The 19,222-nt window shown below is 40.2% G+C and overlaps 1 protein-coding gene across 1 annotated transcript; it reads left to right on the top strand.

The window, feature by feature from the left end:
* The first annotated feature begins 1,207 nt into the window (after positions 1-1,207).
* Positions 1,208-17,309, top strand: MOB4 (MOB family member 4, phocein). The gene is made up of 5 exons (XM_037522129.2): positions 1,208-1,324; positions 4,714-4,776; positions 12,344-12,444; positions 17,003-17,045; positions 17,235-17,309. Exons 1-5 carry the CDS (start codon positions 1,265-1,267, stop codon positions 17,307-17,309), a joined length of 342 nt encoding a protein of 113 aa, XP_037378026.1. The 5' UTR covers positions 1,208-1,264.
* The last annotated feature ends 1,913 nt before the right edge of the window (positions 17,310-19,222 follow it).

Below are 19,222 nucleotides of genomic sequence, written 5' to 3' on the forward strand. Positions count from 1 at the left end.
CAGACCCACTTAATCTCACCAACCTCTCCTTTAGGCCTCTCTTCCTTGGATGCTGTTTTCAACATGACTCTAATCTCAGCATTCTCAATACAATCTTCATTTAGGGACACCTGAAGGTTTTCTTCTTTTGGAAATCATCCTACTGTATACACTCATTACCCTTTGAACTATCTTCCCTTCTGATAACCTAAAGTCTCTCTCATTGTAAATCAGATTTAAGGTTTCTTTTTTTAAAAAAAATATTTATTTATGCATATAAGAACTGGGGTACAAGCCAGAGGTGAGGGGGCAGACTGGATTCACCAAAATCAGAGTGAGGAACAGAACAGGCATACAGACTGAAATACACTGCTGAGGGGAGAAGCGGTCAAGTCAGGAGAGGTCTGCTGCACCATGTGGGTAGCTCCCTGGCCAGCAGGGATGGAATTTGTGCTGCAGAGCCTTGAGGGTAGCTTCATAGTGCTTGGGCTTAACCCCTTGTGCCTCCAGGTAGGATTTAAGGTGTCTAAGCTGGAAAAAAAAATAAAAAACACAACTTGGCTCAAACGGCCATGAGTCATAATTTAAAAGAATATTGAAAACTTGCAAAAACTTGTAATTCCGTATGTCGTAAAATTCCCAGGAGACATTTATTTTGTCCTCCTGCTTCTGACTTGGAAAAATTACGATCTAAGGCACAAAACCAAAAAATCTCTCCATCTGAGATAATAGTCACCTGCACCTATTAAAAACTCGATAACGGACAGCCCCACTCTGATTTGAAGTTGGGTTGATTTCACGCCACGTCCGTGGTATTTTCCCAGAGAGCTGATTATGTTTTCTACTTTGCAAGCGTATTTAGGGTCAGAATTATGCTTTTCTGGGTACGTGCTTGCACAAGGATTTATTGAAACGCTTGCCATCGTTAAAGACCTGTCCTTCCAGCGTGACCGACACAAACCCAAGGAAATGCACTAACGTGTTACGCAGCTCTTACACACCTTTGCAGCTACGGACTCTAGCGAAGCCACTCCGGTTCCCAAACGTCTAGGCGTCCACAGCCTGCACAGCGCCGCCCGCTGTTTCCCCGCCCGCCTCCCTCCCTCCCTAGGTTCCTCTTCCGGACTCCCCCCTATTCTCCCGCCATGCTCTGCGCGGCCGCCTGCTGTTTCGTCAAACAAGCCACTCCCCGGCGCGCGCACGAAGCGCGCAGCTCCGCCCGCCCCGCGCCGGCAGCCATCCCCTACATCCGGGTACCGACCCCAGCCGTTCGGACTCTGGCACTATGGTCATGGCGGAGGGGACGGCAGTGTTGAGGCGGAACAGGCCGGGTACCAAGGCACAGGTACTGTCTCTTCGCTTTACGTGGGGGGGGGGGTTCTCGGTGCCACGTCGCACCGCGCCTGGAAGCTTGTTGCCCCCGAGAGGCGGTTGGGCCGGCCCTGGGCGGCCGACACTGACGTCCGGCCTGTTCTTCCGGAGCCGCTCCTGAGCCTGGTTGAGGCGGCGGCCCGCGAGGCCTACGGAGCCCGGACCGAGGGTGGGCGTGAGGAGACCGGTGGGGGCCGCGGCGGCAGACGCCTAGGCCTGACAGCCTGTCACCGGGGACTGCTGGTTCTTCGCCCGCCGCTGAGTCCCAGCCGACCGGCGGGCGGCGGCCGCGGCCTGTCAGGCGGCGACCCCAGGGGCTTCTCGAGGGTCGGGACTGCCGGGTGAGGGGGTGCAGGTGCCGGCCGCCTCGTCCGGGGTTCCGGTGCCTACCTGACTGGGCCGTGCCCGCCCGGCTTCTGCCGTCCAGCTTGTCTAACCGGATCCGGTGGCGATAATTTACTTTATCCTCTTCCTGCTGTTTGCTTTTGCCCACGGATCGCTGCAGCTGTTCCCTGGTCCAGCAAGTTTTCATCATCAAGTTGCGACTTGTTACATGTCATTTCTTGTGAATTTCCGTGTAGGCACAGGCAAGGAACGGACTGTTTATAATTTTGTTAACTTTAGCTAGGCACTATTTGAGAGTGAGTTGGTGCATGTTTGTAGGCATTGGTTCTTGGAATTTGCAAAGCCTCAGTCTTTTTTTTTTAGTTTTTTATTTTATTTTAAGCTCTATTTATTTATTTATACAAGCACTGGGTACAGTCAGAAGTGCGGGAGGGTGAGAGAATTCACTGGAGCCAGAGCGGGGAGCAGAACAGGCAGACTGACGAAGTACACTGCTGAGGGGAGCAGCGGGCGCGGGAGGAGAGGTCTGAGCGCCATGTGGGACCCTCGCCCTGCCGGGGATTGAACCGGCGCTGCAGAGGCTGCGGGCAGCTTTGCAACCCAGCGTTCAACCGCTGCGCCACCAGGCTGGACTCACATTTTTCACATAATCGAAGAGGCTTTTAGACTTGATCTGATTAATAGCCCAACTGAAATGGCTTAATGAGTAGGTGCTCTAAAGAAAAGAGGTGTTAAAATGTAATCTTACCCAAAAATACATTCAGAAATGGATCTTTAGATTCACAGTCTGAGAATTATCCGTGTTTATTGACCCCAAATTTCCTGTTTTTGAAAGGTTTGAAAAATACTTTAAGTCAGTATTGCAGCACTACTGTGTGCTCTGTGTTGTTATGAGTAAGTCACACATAAGAAAGTTCCTTGCTTTTTTCCACATTGTTGTAGATTTGAATTTGTTAAATAATATGAGCAGAAAAGTTTGTTAAATGATATTTCAAATTTAAATAATTTGAAAAATTGTTATGCAGTAGTCTGTTCTCACCTTTGTCTAATTTCCTCAGTGAAATGGGTCTATTCTAAAATGGTTTATTTAGAATTAGACTAGGTGGCATATCTTCCTAACGTTCTTTAATTGGTTAAATCGGGATATAGGTACATAGTTTGTTTTCAGTTAGTGTTGTCTGAATTACCTGAGAGTGTTCATTAAGCCAGATTTTTTTGTTCCTTTTATAAATGTTTTAAATGTATTCCAGTTATGATGAGGCAAAATTTTAGTTTCCATTGAACTTTTTGTCTTTTCTATGTATTTCTAGAGTATCTGTTTTCTAGTATTTTAAAAATAAAATATTCTGCAAATTTTCCTTTTTTAAAAAAAAAGAAAGGTAAAACAGATTGATAGAAACATTTTTAAGTATAAGTCATATAGGACGAATTTTTGAACTACTCTTTAATAATGTTTAGTTCATGTTTAGGAAGAGGCATCCTGGAACAATTTCCAGAAAGTTTTTTCCTCTCTTTTTTTTTCATGTTTAATAAAGTAGTTCTTGATGTCTGTTTCTCCCCCCACATCCCTTCTTTGTTTCTCCGCTCTGCAAAATTTTGTTTCACTTGATAATATATCATGATCTCTTTTAGTGTATATACACCTGCATTTGTTTCCTGTGACTGCTGTAAAATTACTACCAATTTAGTGACTTAAAACAACACAAACGTATTTTCTTACAGTTCTGGAAGTCAGGAGTCCAAAATCAGAAAATAGTTTCACTGGGCTACAGTTAAAGCTAAAGTTGGCAGAGTTACTCCCTTCTGGAGGCTTTGAACTTTTAGTGATTGCCTTTATTCGTTGGCTTGTGGAGATTTCCTCCATTTCCAAGTGTGTCATTGCAGTCTCTGTTTCCATTGTCTTGTCACCTCTAAAATTAGTTTATCTCATTCCTATAGGGTAACTATAAAAAAAGATATGAAATGTCTACCTACCTTCAGAGCTAAGATGTTACAAACATAGTTGAGTCCCTCTATATCACACTTTTATCCTCTACTTACTTTAGTAATGCTTGGTTATTATTTATTTTCTTTATACTTTTACTACATATTCATTATATTCTAAGTATGCTTTTGTACTTACTTAAACATTTGTTCATGTGCTATCACATTAACATCTATCATATAACATGCTATCATATAATGAACTCATAAACTGAATTCTCCAATTCACTTTTTTTCCCCCCAAAGTATTTGGAGACGTGCCTGTATTGATTGATACAGGTTTATTGAACATTAGTTTACTTATGCTTTTTCCTCACAGTTTTACCCTGGAGACATTCATTGTCAGGCAACGTGCTGCCTACTAAAGATATGTAGATAAACTTTGCTGAAAAATTATTCAAATTGGGAAGGTTCTTAATCACATAGGGGAATATCTGTGAACTGGACTGTAGAAAGGAATTCAAAATCAGTTCAAGAAGACCCACAAAAATGTTCTTTTTAAAAGAAGGTTGTTCTGTTTGGTTCTGTTCTTTTTGATGAAATTTATATTTGGCTTTAAAAATTTAGAGCGCCTTTTGGCATTAGAATAATAATTTATAACCTGTCTAAAATAATAATTGAGGAGTAAATTAATTACTAATACTAGCTGGTCTCTTTGGGTAAGTATATTCAGTAATTTTTGTGCCTGTTTTTTTTTTTATTTTTTAAGTATAATTCTTTAAGTAAGATTTAACCACTATGAACAGAAAAATGACTGACTTATCTGCCCAATTGATGCTTGAAAGACTTAATGGGAGTCATTTGAGGGATTTGTGGTTAAAAAACCAAAATATAATTCAGTTAAATGAATTTTTAGTGACATTTAAAAACAGTAAATTGCCTTTAAGTTATTTTATTGATAATCACATCATTTACAATATGATACCTTTTCTTCTAGTGTAACATTGGATCTTTTTTAAGAATTGAAGTTAATCATAATAACTTTGAATCTCTTAGTTCCTTTATGCGTGCTTTAACAATGAGTTTTTTTTATAGGATTTCTATAATTGGCCTGATGAATCCTTTGATGAAATGGACAGTACGCTAGCTGTGCAGCAGGTAATAACAGTAGTTTCTTTTGCACCTCCCAATAACCTAAGCATTTTACCTCCCTTGAATAGGAAGGATTCCTGTATCTTTTAGCACAAACCAGAAACCATGGAATTAGTGGAATTCCCATTAAAATTCAACCCTCTTTTTGAGATATTAAACTATAATCAGATTTAACATCTATTAATATATGCCATAGTAGAGTGCCCAATTTTATTTTACAGTTACTTTAATTAAAATTTAATTGAATGGGGGGGCCTTCCTGGTGGTACAGCGGTTAAAGTCTTAGCACTATCAAGCTATCACCAGCCACTTAGGGATAAGTTATATCCCCATTCAGGTAGCTAACCCACATGGCATGGCAGACCTCTCCTGTCTCACCCGCTGCTCCCCTCAGCAGTGTATTTCAGTGGATCTGCCCGTTCTGCTCTCCACTCTATCTCTGGTGAATCCTCTCTCTCTCTCTCTCTCTCTGTCTCTCTCTCTCTCTCTCTCTCTCTCTCTCTCTCTCTCTCTCTCTCTCTCTCTCTCACCCGGACTTCCCAACCCCCCCACACCCTAGTTATTCTATGCATAAATAAATAAACAAGTTGAATGCTAAATTAGAATAACAGATAATTAAATAAAAATAAACAGAGTACTCATTTAGTGACTGAACACTTGATAAGATGTATCTAAGTTTAGTGTCTTTAGTTAGGGTTTTTTTTTTTTTTTGTCTTTATTTTTTGACTTTCTGTTAGTGATTTTTTTCCTTTTTATTAAGGTAACATTAATTTACACAACTATATAGGTTTTCTGTGCATAATTTTTTTTTAGATTTTTTAAAAAAGATTGATTTATTTATTTATACAAGAACCGGGGTACAGGTCAGACATGCGGGAGGGTGAGAGGACTCACCAGAGACAGAGCGGGGGACAGAACAGGCAGACTGACGAAATACACTGCTGAGGGGAGCAATGGGCATGACAGGAGAGGTCTGCCACGCCATGTGGGACCCTCGCCAGCCAGCCGGGGTGCGGATTGCTTCATAGTGCGGAGCTTAACCCCTTGTGCCATCAGGGAGGCCCTGGCAGGAGATTCTTTTAAGAAGATTGTTACATATTCTTAGGTCATTCATACTTTCTTTTTAAAAAGATTTATTTTATTTATACAAGAGCTGGGGTACAGGCCAGCATAGCGGGAGGGTGAGAGGATTCGCCAGAGTCAGAGCAGGGAGCAGAACAGGCAGACAGACCGAAAGCACTGCTGAGGGGAGCAGCGGGCAAGACAGGAGAGATCTGCCTCGCCATGCGGGATTCTCCCTGGCCGGCTGGGAATTGAGCTGGTGCTACAGAGCCTGGCGGACAGGTTCACGGCGCTGCACTCAACCCACTGCGCCACCAGGGAGGCCCTGACTCATACTTTTTTTTTTTTTTGAAAGATTTGTTTATTTATGCATGCAAGAGCTGGAGTACAGGCCAGAGATTGGCGTGGGGGTGGGGGGGGGGGAATGAGAGTATTCACCAGAGACAGAGTGGGAAACAGAACAGGCAGACTGACTGTTAAGCTATCACCAGCCACTGCAGCATGAATTCATTCGAGTCCTAGTGAGGGAGCTACCCACATGGCATGGCAGACCTTTCTTGTCTCGCCCACTGCTCCCCACAGCAGTGTATTTCAGTAGATCCACCTGTTCTGCTCTCCACTCTGTCTTTGGTGAATCCTCTCATTCCCCACACCTCTGGCCTACACTCCAGTTCTTGTATGCATAAAGAAATAAAATAAATCTTAAAGAAAATCCCATCATGCAGTATTGTATGTTTTGCCTTTATCTGCCAAATATTTTCAGTTACTCAATATGAGAATGGTCTGTTAACTCCAGATGTTCCTCATTTCTGATGCTCTTAAGTTTCCTTCAGTCATTATTTTTTCCTTTTGTTTAAAGAACTTCAGCATTTCTTTTTATTTTTTTATTATTATATTTTTTAATGTCTGTGCCTTTACTGCTGTGCAGGCCACTTAAGGGTGATGGAGCAGGAGGAGAGGGTGTCCCCTATGCGGTGTCTGCTGTGTTTTACTGGTTTGTAGGTGATAGAGAACTTGCCCCAATTAGTGGCCAATCACCTTAGACTTGATTTCCACCTGATTGCAGTGGTAGATGTCTACCATGCTGCTACTCATCTTAGGCAGGATGAACATATACTGCAGGTACATCTCTACCACCTTTGGCTTCTCTGTGGGCTGAACCCCCTTCTTGATCTTGTGCAGGCACTTCAGCAGAGAATGGTTCTTCCACCACAGACCCCTGTTCAACCACCATTTTGCAGGCACTTTTCAGCAGCATCAGCTATTTGTACATGTCTAGCAGTGGTTCCAGGTGACCTTAGGTCACTTGCAGATCTGCTTCTTTTCTTGCTTTTCTTCAGCCATTTCCTTGATTCTTCAGAAAGTGCCACTTGGCTAGGAATCCTGTTTAGTTTTCTTTTATCTAGAAATGTCTTTATCTTCATTTTTTTTAAATGATTTATTTATTTATACAAGATCCGGGGTACAGACCAGATGTGTGGGAGGGTGAGAGGATTCACCAGAGACAGAGTGGGGAACAGAACAGGCAGACTGACGAAGTACACTGCTGAGGGGAGCAGCGGGCGAGACAGGAGAGGTCTGCCACACCATGTGGGATTCTCCCGGCCAGCCGGGATCAAACCTCTGCAGACAGCTTCACAGTGCAGTGCTCAACCGCCTGCGCCACCAGGGAGGCCCTTTATCTTCATTCTTGATGAACTTTTTTATTAAGATAAAAAATTCTAGGTTCGTCTCTTTGTAAATGTGCCATTTTCTCCTCCTCTGCTTTCTATTGAAAAATTAGAAGTCATTTGAATCCTTATTCTATGTGTCTTTTTTTTCTGGTTGTTTCTTTAATTTTGGCAGTTTGACTATGTTTCTGGACATGGATTTATTTGATATTCCTACTTGTTCACTTACCTTGTTTTTCTTACTGTGGTGAAATATACTGTAGCGGTAGGAATGGGCAGAGCAGGTTGTCTATGATTGGAGCAGATGGCGCAAAGGATGAGTGAGTCCTGGAGCCCTCTGTGGCTTTTGCAAGCTTTTATTGGGATTTACCAGGTACACGGCAGACTGGCAGGTCTCCCAGCCCCCTGTGAATCTTCACTCTTTCTGGGCTCTCCAGCGTTCTCTGGTGGCCTCTGCTTCTCTTTCTCTCTGCTGGCGTCCCCTTGACGCTGCCCTCTCAGCCCAGGTGAACCCACCTATGTATGTATGCCCACACCCTATTCCAGGTGCCCGCCATCAGGCATGCATTCAGGACACAGGGTTCCATCATCAATCCTAATGGCGGGAGGGCAGAAAAGCCTGATTATTTACCCCGCATATTACATAACATAAACTTTACCACTTTTTTTTTTTAAAGATTTTTATTTATTTGTTTATTCATCCATTTATTTATTTATTTATACAAGCAAGGGGTACAGTCAGAAGCATGGGAGGGTGAGAGAATTAGCCAGAGCGGGGAGCAGAGCAGGCAGAAGGACGAAGTACACTGCTGAGGGGAGCAGCGGGCGGCAGGAGAGGTCTGCGCGCCATGTGGGACCCTCCTCCCGTGGCTGGGGAGCAGCCAGGGATCGAACCGGCGCTGCAGGGGCTGCGGGCAGCTTCGCAACCCAGCGCTCAACCGCTGCGCCACCGGGGAGGCCCAACTTTACCACTTTTGAATGTACCTTCTGTAGCATTAAATACATTCATATTGTTGTACAACCATCATTACTTTTTTTTTTTTTTTTTTTTGGTGGGACCCTCACCAGTGGTGGGGATCGCACTGGTGCTGCAGAGGCTGCGGGCAGCCTCGCAACCCAGCGCTCAACCACTGCACCACCAGTGGAGGCCCAGCCATCATTACTTCTATCTTTGGATCTTTTCATCTTCCCCAAATGAAATTCTGTATCCATTAAACGATGATAACTCTTTATTATCCCTCTACCCCAACTCACTCAGCTTCTTGAAGTTGTAGATTTAGATTTTTCTCAAACATGGCAGCTTTTTGGTCATTTGTTTATTCAGATATATTTTTTAGTATCACATTCTTTTTTTTTCCTTTCTGTTTTTCTGGTGACATGACTTTAAAACCTTTATTATTGGTTCTGAGACTATTACTATTTTAAAAGTTTTTAAAAAAATTTTATAATAGCTGCTTTGATGTCATCAGATAATTTCAACATCTGTGACATTTTGTTATTGGGGTCTTGTTTGTGTTTTCCCATGAGAATTGAGATTTTCATGTACTTGTATACCAGGTGATTTGGAATTGTACCCTGGATGTTTTGATGATGTTAGAACTGTTCTTGTTTAAACCTATGGTGAATGTTGTTTTTTTTTTTTTTTTTTTTAAATTATTTTTATACATATAAGAACTGGGGTATAAGTCAGAGATGCCGGGGGTGAGAGGATTCACCAGAGACAGAGTGGAGAGCAGAACAGGTGGATCTACTGAAATACACTGCTGAGGGGAGCAGCAGACAACACAGGAGAGGTCTGCTGCGCCATGTGGGTTAGCTCCCTGTCTGGGGATCGAACTCATGCTGCAGTGGCTGGCAATATTTGATAGTGCTGAAACTTTAACCCCTGTGCCACCAGGGAGATCCTGATACTTTGTTTTAACAGGCATTTCACTTGGTTGGTGACAGACTGTGCATCCCAACTGACTTGTGATTGCAATGTTGGTTCAGTTTTCAAAGCCTTTGCACTAGTACTTGACTCTGTTGTGTATGTACCAACCTGTGGTCAGCCAAGGGGGAGTAATGTCCATTAGCTCCTGTCTCAAAAGCACTAATTAGGGTGCTAATTAACAGTGTACTAAGTAGGGTGCTAACTAGCAGTGTCCTAATTAGGATCAATTCCATGCATGCATGCATAAATTAGGGTTGAGCCCAAGAGTTCATCAGTAGCTTTATGGGTCACTTTCCTGAATTCTTGTTCTCTCTCTCTGGTTTCTGGTTCCCTGGGACCCACCTCTTTGGTCCTCTGGCCAGAAACCACTTACAAGAATTGTGCCACAGTTTTTGGAAGGCAATGAGAGAAAAAGAAACAAGGTTTGAGTCCACCACCAAGTAGAGAGGAAGGAATTCGTTAGCATTTTTGCTCCTGTATTTTTATCTTCCTAGCTGATTTTGCTGCCACTGTGGAATTGTCTCAGACTTAGGTTGTGAAAGAATGGAGGAGAGGAGAGAAAATAAAACTAGGAAATTTCTCTGTTTACTTTGAGCTTGAGGAGTTCCTTTTCCACTCCTTGAACTAAAACTAAGTTGTTTCTCCTGGATATGTATATTGACACCAGTGGTGTTCATTTCTTGGTTTCATCCTGTACTGAATTCAGGCCAAGGGATTCCAGACAGGAAAAGAAATACAGCAAACTCATTGTCAGTTCAGTCGTACTTTGAACTCAGTGATCTTTCCTGGTCATCCTTCTGATATTTACTTTTTAAATACTGAAGTAGCTGCACAATGCAGTCTGTCCAGGTTTTATTTATTTATTTTTTAAAAGATTTATTTATTTATGAATGTAAGAACTGGGGTACAGGCCAGAGGTGGGGGGGTGAGAGGTTTCACCAGGGACAGAGTGAGGAACAGAACAGACAGACTGACTGAAATACACTGCTGAGGGGAGCAGCAGGCGAGTCAGGGGAGGTCTGCTGCACCATGTGGGTAGCTCCCTGGCCGGGGATTGAACTTGTGATGCAGAGACTGTGGATAGCGTCATAGTGCTGTTGTGCTTAACCCTCACCCCACCAGGGAGGCCCCTGTCCAGGTTTTATAGTTTTGTTTGGGAGAGAAAAACTGATGTTTATTTGCTGCATGAAATTGGACACAGTAAATTGCTTTTGCATGATGACCTATTGCTATGTAGTTATTTCAAATGTTTTCTAAAAATGACATTAGGAAAAGTCATTTTTTTCTGTACTAGATCATCATAATTATTAATAATTATAGCACACAGGAATAAATTACTAGAAAGATATTTCTGCCTTTTTCATGAAAAAAAGACAACATTTTGGGCCTCCCTGGTGGCCTAAGAGTTAATTCTCAGTGCCAGTACTACTCCAGCCCGCTGCCATAGCCTGAGTTTGATCCTCGGCCAGGGAGCTAACCCACATATGGCGCAGCAGACCACTTCTGTCTTGCCCGCTGCTCCCCTTAGCAGTGTGTTTCAGTAAATCAACCTGCTCTGCTCCCCACTCTGTCTCTAGTGAATCCTTTCACCCACTATACCTCTGGCCTACATCCCAGTTCTTCTATGCAAAAATAAATAAATAAAATCTTTTTTTTAAAAAGACAAAATTTCATGGTTTCTTTTGACATAATCTAAAATCTGGCATAATATATTCTTGTGTTAAGGAGATTTGAAAGGTCTGGGAAGTGAGTATATACTGCTAGAAACCCTGAAATGGGCGGCCTCCCTGGTGGCACAAGGGCTTAAGTCTCAGCACTATCAAGCTAGCAGCAGCCACTGCAGCACAAGTTCAATCCCCGGCCAGGGAGGTGGCCCACGTGGCCCAGCAGACCTCTCCTGTCTTACCCACTGCTCCCCTCAGCAGTGTATTTCATTAGATCTGCCTGTTCTGCTCCCCACTCTCTCTGGTGAATCCTCTCACTCCCTACATCTTTGGCCTACACACCAGGTCTTGTATAAAATGAACAATGATGTAAAAAAAATTTAAAAAAATAGATAGATAGATAGATAGATAGATAGATACCCTGAAATGTTATATGGTAGACACAGTTCAGAAACCAAAATGACATTGATTTACTTCTAAGTTAAGGATTGCTGTTTTTTTTTTAATTTTTTATTTTTTAAGATTTATTTATCTTAAAAAAGCACACAAGAGCTGGGGTTCAGGTCAGAGATGCAGGGCATGAAAGGATTCAGCAAAGACAGAGTGGGGTACAGAACAGGCAGACTGACTGAAATACACTGCTGAGGGGAGCTGCAGGCGAGACAGGAGAGGTCTGCCTCGCCATGTGGGTTGCTCCCTGGCCTGCCAGGGATTGAACTTGTGCTACAGAGGCTGCGGATTGCTTCCTAGTGTGGTGCTTAAACACTTGTGCCACCAGGGAGGCCATTTTTTTTTTTTATGTGTTTTATTAACTGTCATTAGAAAAGAATCTAGATTAGTTAAATATTGGTAATTTCTCACTCCACTTGTAACAAATTATTAATTATATAAGTTCACTTGTTAAGCATGTTATATAGCTTTATTAAAGAATTGTTATTGTTTTATTCTGATTGCTCTAGCTGATTCATATTAATGTGTTCATATGTTCTACATAATCATTTTATTTACACTATTTTATGTTGATATGAAACTAATGATTTATAGTATCTCTCTCAGGTCTAATCCTGGTAAATACTTTATGTGCATTATTGTAGTAGACTATCCCAGAAAAGTTGAATTGGAGAAGAATAGCTAAGGATTACCCCCTTTCTTCTGAGTTACTGATTATGATTCTATACTTCGTTTCCTATTTTGTGTGTAACCTTGAAGTTGAACCTTAGGAGTTATTATATTGTCTTTGTTTATAGTATATTCAACAGAACATAAGAGCAGATTGTTCCAATATTGACAAAATTCTTGAACCACCTGAAGGCCAGGATGAAGGTGTATGGAAGTATGAACATTTGAGGTAGGTCCTTATATCAAAATTGTAATAGTACTTCTGTTAAAAATAGCCTATATGTTAATAAACAATTATGAATCATAAATAAAATTTGTAACCACAGACCAAAGAGCCAAATCTAAAGCTTTTGTCTTTTTAACTTAAAAAAATTTTCAATTTTGTTCTTTATTGATTGTTTTCTACCTTTATGAATTTGGGCTTTGTTACTTTTAAAGAAGAGTTTTCTTTAATCCTTAATCATTAATGTATTATTTCCATTTACCCACTCATGAATAGCTATATTGTTAGAGAGGATCAACACCAGGTCCCAATGTAGCCCTGGTAGGTGATGAGTTAGTTACCCATTAACTATCGTGAGCTTCCACTCTTCCCTTTGGTAAATAGAGATTATAATCCTGAAATAAGGGATTTTGGAGCTCTTCATAGTATCTTTTGAATGAGAAATTGATGACTAGTACATAGAGTTAACTTTAGAAGCAAATATATCCTGAAGCTACTAGATGTTTCTTGAAGGTACAAATTTTTTAATGTAAATGGGAACTGATGAGTTGATAGATTACATAATAGCAAATGCAGTATGAGATATATGTTGTTGGCTTTTACGTTGCTTTTTCAGTAGTAAGTGGAGTAGAATAATGGCTTTTCCTGAATAAATTAGATCACATTTCCTGTGATGACTTCCTCAACTTTTAAACAAAGCACTTTTTTTTTTTGGTGCTGCGGGCCTGTCTATATATTCCTAAGACATAATGTCATAACATTTCAGCTCTTTCAGGATACTAAGACTTCTTTGTATTCTAGGAGTTTCTTTGAAGTCACTTAACACTTGTTTGAATTTTTTAAAAATATATGTTAATATATGATAATGGAAAGTATGAGGATATTTTCCCCTTTTTATTTTATTTTTTTTCCCCTCTCCGCTTGCATTTTTATTTTTTTATAACTTTTTAAAGATTCATTTTTTAAAAAAAAATATTTATGCATACAAGAACTGGGGTACAGGCCAGAGGTGTGGGTGGTTAGAGGATTCACCAGAGACAGAATGGGGAACAGAACAGGCAGACTGACTGAAATACACTGCTGAGGGGAGCAGCGGGCGAGTCAGGAGAAATCTGCTGCGTCATGTGTGTCACCTCTCTGGTCGGGGATCAAACTCATGCTGCAGTGGATATGGGTAGCTTCATAGAGCTGCGTTCTAACTCCTTGCACCACCAGGGAGCCCTATATATGCCTTTAGAGTCAGATCAACCCTGGGTTTGCACTCCAGCTGTGCTACACTCTACTGTGTGTCATTGAGCTCATCACCAATCTTTCTGATCCTTCTGTTTCTCTTCCATAAATCAGATATGGTTCTAATAATATCAGTGAATTGGTGGATGTAAAGATCCTGGCACAGACTTTGGACCACAGTAGATGGTCAATAAATGTTTCCTTATTTCTTCCCTAATTACTTCTGTGAATTTTGTGAGAAAACAAAAAGAAGTCTCTCTTTGGGTGTTGTTTAAGGGAGAGGGGCTTGGTATGATAACAGACCATAAAGAAGAGGCTGGCTTTCCAATAACAGATCTTATTAATTAACTAAAACAGAAAAGTAACTGATTCATGTAGTATTTTCAGTGTACTGAGTATTTTCCATCTAAATTTACCTTTGTTCTTATGATGTTACTAAATAATTGCTGTTGTTATAGGTTAATATAACTGATAATATTATGATTTTAATGCAAATTGGATCCTGATTAAAGTCAAATCTCCTATTAGCCCATACTGAACATTTGTGATTGGGAAAAGATGCCCCTCTTCAGTGGATGCAATTCCATGTCAGGATACATGGTTTGGTATAGGCTGGGTTTCAGCTCTGGCTAATCTCTTCAGTTGCACACTTGTGTTGTTAGCCCTATATTGAATTAACTTAAAGCTGTTGCATTAGCACTATTATAGATTGTACCCATAACACTCCCAAATCAGCTTAATTTTGCTGTTAGCCAAGAGCAAGTTGGATTAGAGGACAGACTTGCTTATCATCACTTCCTGGGAAACAACTCAAAAATACACAGCATACAGTGTGATATGGAGCAGTAGAGGGGGATGTGATTTAGAAATAGTCTTAGTTTTGTAACCTAAGAACAGCCATTATTAGTCATCTGGACAGGAAATACAGACAACTGAAAATTAACCCTTTTTATTTGCTTTCTCTATCATAATGAACTTTAAGTAAATACAGTTTTTTTATACCTATTTTGTTTCAAATGTATACATGTGGTCCCCCTCCCCCTCATTGGGCTCTTACTTTTGTTATGTAGGTTTTACCTTTGTATTTTTAGGGAGCTAAAGTGTTTTTATTTGTTCAGTGGATAAGTATAGTAGTGATCTTCTACTTGATAAGATTTTTAGAGACCACATTTAGTATTTTGACAGCTGTAGAATAAATATCTTTGTGACATAGGGAATTAATTGCTTTTGCATGTCAATAACAGGTCTGTCTAAATATGATCAGAATTTCATGTAATTTCATCCATTCCTTTTTTTTTTTCCTAAAGAACATTTATTGAATTTTACTATGTTCCAGGCATTGTTCTAGGTTTTTTTTTTTTTTTTTTTTTTTTTAAGAGGCACGTATTATATTTATTTATTTATTTGTTTTGTTTATACATGCACTGGGTACAGTCAGAAACGCGGGAGGGTGAGAGAATTCACCAGAGCCAGAGCGGGGAGCAGAGCAGGCAGAAGGACCGAAGCACACTGCTGAGGGGAGCAGCCGGCGGCAGGAGAGGTCTGCGCGCCATGTGGGACCCTCCTCTGGTGGCTGGGGAGCAGCCGGGGATCGAACCTGTGCCGCAGAGGCCGCGGGCAGCTTCGCAACCCAGCGCTCAACCGCTGCGCCACGGGGAGGCCCCATGTTCTAGGTTTTATAATTCTCAGTCTGGCAATTTTAGAAGGGAAGTATATCATGAAAAAAATGCTCAACAGGGTGCCTCCCTCGTGGCCTAGGGGTTACGTCTCAGCACTATCACTGATCAGGCCTGAGTTTGATCCCTGGCCAGGGAGCTAACTGACGTATTGTGCAGCAGAACTCTCCTATCTCGCCTGCTGTTCCCCTTAGCAGTGTATTTCAGTAAATCTTCCTGTTCTGCTCTCCACTCTGTCTCTGGGGAATCCTCTCACCACCACACCTCTGACCTACACCCAGTTCTTCACAAAAATAAATAAATAGGGCCTCCTGGTGGTGCAAGGGGTAAGATGCAACCTATGAAGCAATCAGCCGCTGCCGCATAAGTTCGATCCCTTGCAGGGAGCTACCCACATAGCTCAGCAGACCTCTCCTGACTCACGCTGTTCCCCTCAGCTGTGTGTTTCAGTCTGCCGCTCTATTTCCCAAGTCTGTTTGGCTGAATCTCTTACCCCGACACCTCTTGCCTGTACCCCAGTTCTTGTATGCATAAATAAATAAAAAAATAAACAAAAAATAAACAGTGTGTGTGGAGGGAGAGGGTGAGGACTGAGTTAAAATACTCAAGCTCTGTTAAGGGACAAAAGCAAGTCAGAAAATTATGTATGATATGATCCCAATATATTTTAAGCTGTCCATAGAAAATCAAAATTTCATGTAAATGGTAATTACCTTTTAGAAGGAGGTGGTGGGATTATGGAGGATTTTTGTCTTATACATTTTTATACTTGTTTTTTTGAAATTTTTATGAGGAGCATATTGTTTTAATCAGAACAATACCTGGAAATGTATAAACATCTAGTCTTTTTTTCTGTGTACTGTTTGGATATAGATAAATATATACTTTTTTTTTACATAACTAGAATCTTACAGTGAATATAGGCATATGCTTGTATTTTTTTATGTTTAACCAACATTTTACTACTCTAAATTATTAATCATTTAGAATGCTTCAAAAATTTCTTGTATGTATATCTTGTTTTTTGTGACCATCTTTACATGTCTGCATGCAGTTCTGATTATTTTGTTAGAATATATTCTTAGGACAATTACTTTTTTTTTTTTAAAGATTTATTTATATAAGTACTGGGTACAGTCAGTACCTCCTCCAGGAGGGTGAAAGAATTTACCAGAAATACACTGCTGAGAGGAGCGGTACAACGAAGTACACTGTTGAGGGAGCAGCAGGGCAGGAGAGGTCTGCGCCCATGTGGGACCCTTGCCCTGTGGCGAGGATCGAACTGGCACTGCAGAGGCTGCGAGCAGCTTCGCAACCCAGGGCTCAACTGCTGCGCATCAGGAAATGACTTATTTTAAATATTATATTTCCTAAGCTTCTTGGGGAATATTTCAAATTACTTCCCAGAAAAATTGTACCAATTCCAGCATATAAGAGTAATCAACTTAATAATTCTGATAATGCATATTATTAGAATTGTTAGTTTTTGGTTTTGTGTTTTGACATATAGGTCTTTGCAAGAAGTGCTGTATCAATACAATTTGGTGTTGATAATGTGAATGAGGAAGGAAGGGTGGTGGTGGTGGTGAGATTCCCTTTATAGTTAATATTCTAAAATAGACTGCGATAACACTTTTCATTTATATATCTATTTTCAGGCAATTCTGTCTTGAACTAAATGGACTTGCTGTTAAACTTCAGGTAATGTTTTCTTTAGTTACAGTGTAAACTTCTGATTTTTTTCCCCCATTTTTTGTAACTTAATGTGTTTTTTAAAGACTATCTAAAATGTGTATTTTCTGCTAGTGTTTGTTGCATGGAAATGTTCCAACCAAATGATGAGCTTTTTTCATTATTACCTTACTTATTAAAAATACTACTTTTTAACAGAGTGAATGCCATCCAGATACATGCACTCAGATGACAGCAACTGAACAATGGATTTTTCTTTTGTGCAGCTCATAAACTCCAAAAGAGGTGAGAATTCACAAATAGAATGACTAATAAAATCATCATAACCTAAATCTTTCCAAGACAATAGTAGACATTTTTAGGGTTTTTAGTTCATTGTTATTTTTGCTATTTGGTTTATAGATACTGCAGCAAGTTTATTTTCATAGTACTATTATTTAGGATTCCTTAGATTAGAGTCATTTTTCATTATTGGGTGGTTGTATGGACTAGAATTTGCTTTACGGTTCACTGACTATCACAAATAACATGTCACCATTGTCCTGATACTTAATGTAGATTGATGAGCTGTTTAAGTTTGTTTATACCTGTTTAAGTTTGATTATACCTGTTTAAGTTTGATTCCCTTACTTCTTTTGATCGGAATAACTGTTGGTGATTACTAGCTGATGTTTTGGTCTTAAGTAGAAATGTTTACTTTTGAGCTTTTAAAGTTTATAGGTGAATATTTTTCTTTACATTTCATTACTATCTTATAAATGCATCATAACGATTTTCCTTTCCATAATTGGTCCAAATTTAAAGTTATTTATTTTTCTCATTATTTAGTATTTAGTTTTTGTTCAGAATAAGTAAATGTATAGAAAGTAGCAAATGTTGGGCCTCTTTGGTGGGATTAAGTCTCAGCACTATGAAGCTATTGGTAGCACTGCAGCATGAGTTCGATCGTCAGTCAGGGCTAATCCACATGGCACAGCAGACCTCTCCTGTCCCACCTGCTGCTCCCCTCAGCTGTGCATTTCAGTCAATCCACCTGTTCTCCCCACTCTGTCTCTGGTGAATCTCTCACACCCTTGACCTCTGGTCTACACCCCAGCTGTTTGTAAATAAATCTTTAAAAAAAAAAGAAAAGAAAAAGAGAGTGGCAAATGTTTTAGAATTTTTTTTTTTTTAAAATAATTCCTTCATATTATCTGGTACCAGTACATACTGAGTTTTTTTTAGTTATCTCAAAAGTTTCCTTTATAACTGTTCAAACTGTGTGTTGCATTTTCTTTTTAATCTGTAGTAATTACTTTCCCTTGCCACTGCTTTGTTGAAAATAATTGGTTATGCCAGTTCTATAGAATTAAGAGACATTCATATTGTGTATATATTGAGTTGGGGATACTATGGCTTAAAGACAAGTGACTCTGGCCACAAAATCAATATTGTTCTTTTGTTTAAAAAGGGTAATTCTCCAAAGTACTCTCAGTTAGTACTTATTTGGAAGGAAGACTTCATTCAGGGTGTTACTTTTTGTGTTAATAAATAGAAGTAATATTAAGATTGTGTATTGTTTTATATCTGGGGAAAAATCCATGTGGCAATTTCATAATTTGCTAAAACTGGCTGTTATGGTATTGTGAATACAATGATAACTGCAACTAGGAAACTGAATTAGGAAGGCTAGTTTCATTTGGGTAAATAGTAAAGATGCTGCATTATTTCACTTGAATTATACCATCTTGCCTGAATCTCTGTGATAGAACCAGACTCCTCTTAGACAGCATGGCTAAAAGAGCAGACATTCCTAAGTTGGACTGCTTGTATTTGAAGAATTTTCTTATCTTTGCAGCATTTTAAGATCTGGGAAGAAGCCATACTCCTGCAAACTGACTATCCTCAGTTCCTTCCTTTTTTTTTTGTTGTAGTTTTGGTTCTTCATTTTATTGGTTAGATTTAGGTATTTGGTTTTTCCCGTCTTTTTCAAAAGGTTTTCTTCTAAGTACTTGTTAGTTTGTCAGACCCAAAAAACTAGGATATCATGCAAAGGACAGTCTGCTTTTTGGATGGGGGTGGAAGGTACCTGTATATTAAATAGGCTAATCTAAGAGGAGCTCTTTGTTGATGCATTTTTTTATCCTTTCTTTTATAGTGTCCTGCTATAGACTATACTAGACCACACTTGATGGTGCTGCATGTTT

Source organism: Talpa occidentalis, unplaced genomic scaffold, assembly GCF_014898055.3.
Source record: "Talpa occidentalis isolate TD23 unplaced genomic scaffold, MPIMG_talOcc4v2.1 talOcc4.3, whole genome shotgun sequence".
Classification (NCBI taxonomy): domain Eukaryota; kingdom Metazoa; phylum Chordata; class Mammalia; order Eulipotyphla; family Talpidae; genus Talpa; species Talpa occidentalis.

Excerpts from the sequence above, each read along its gene's own strand:
- MOB4 (XM_037522129.2), top strand. The coding sequence starts at position 1,265 with ATGGTCATGGCGGAGGGGACGGCAGTGTTGAGGCGGAACAGGCCGGGT. Across the intron at positions 4,777-12,343 it reads GTACGCTAGCTGTGCAGCAG|TATATTCAACAGAACATAAG; the intron begins GTAATAACAGTA and ends CTTTGTTTATAG. Across the intron at positions 17,046-17,234 it reads GACTTGCTGTTAAACTTCAG|AGTGAATGCCATCCAGATAC; the intron begins GTAATGTTTTCT and ends ACTTTTTAACAG.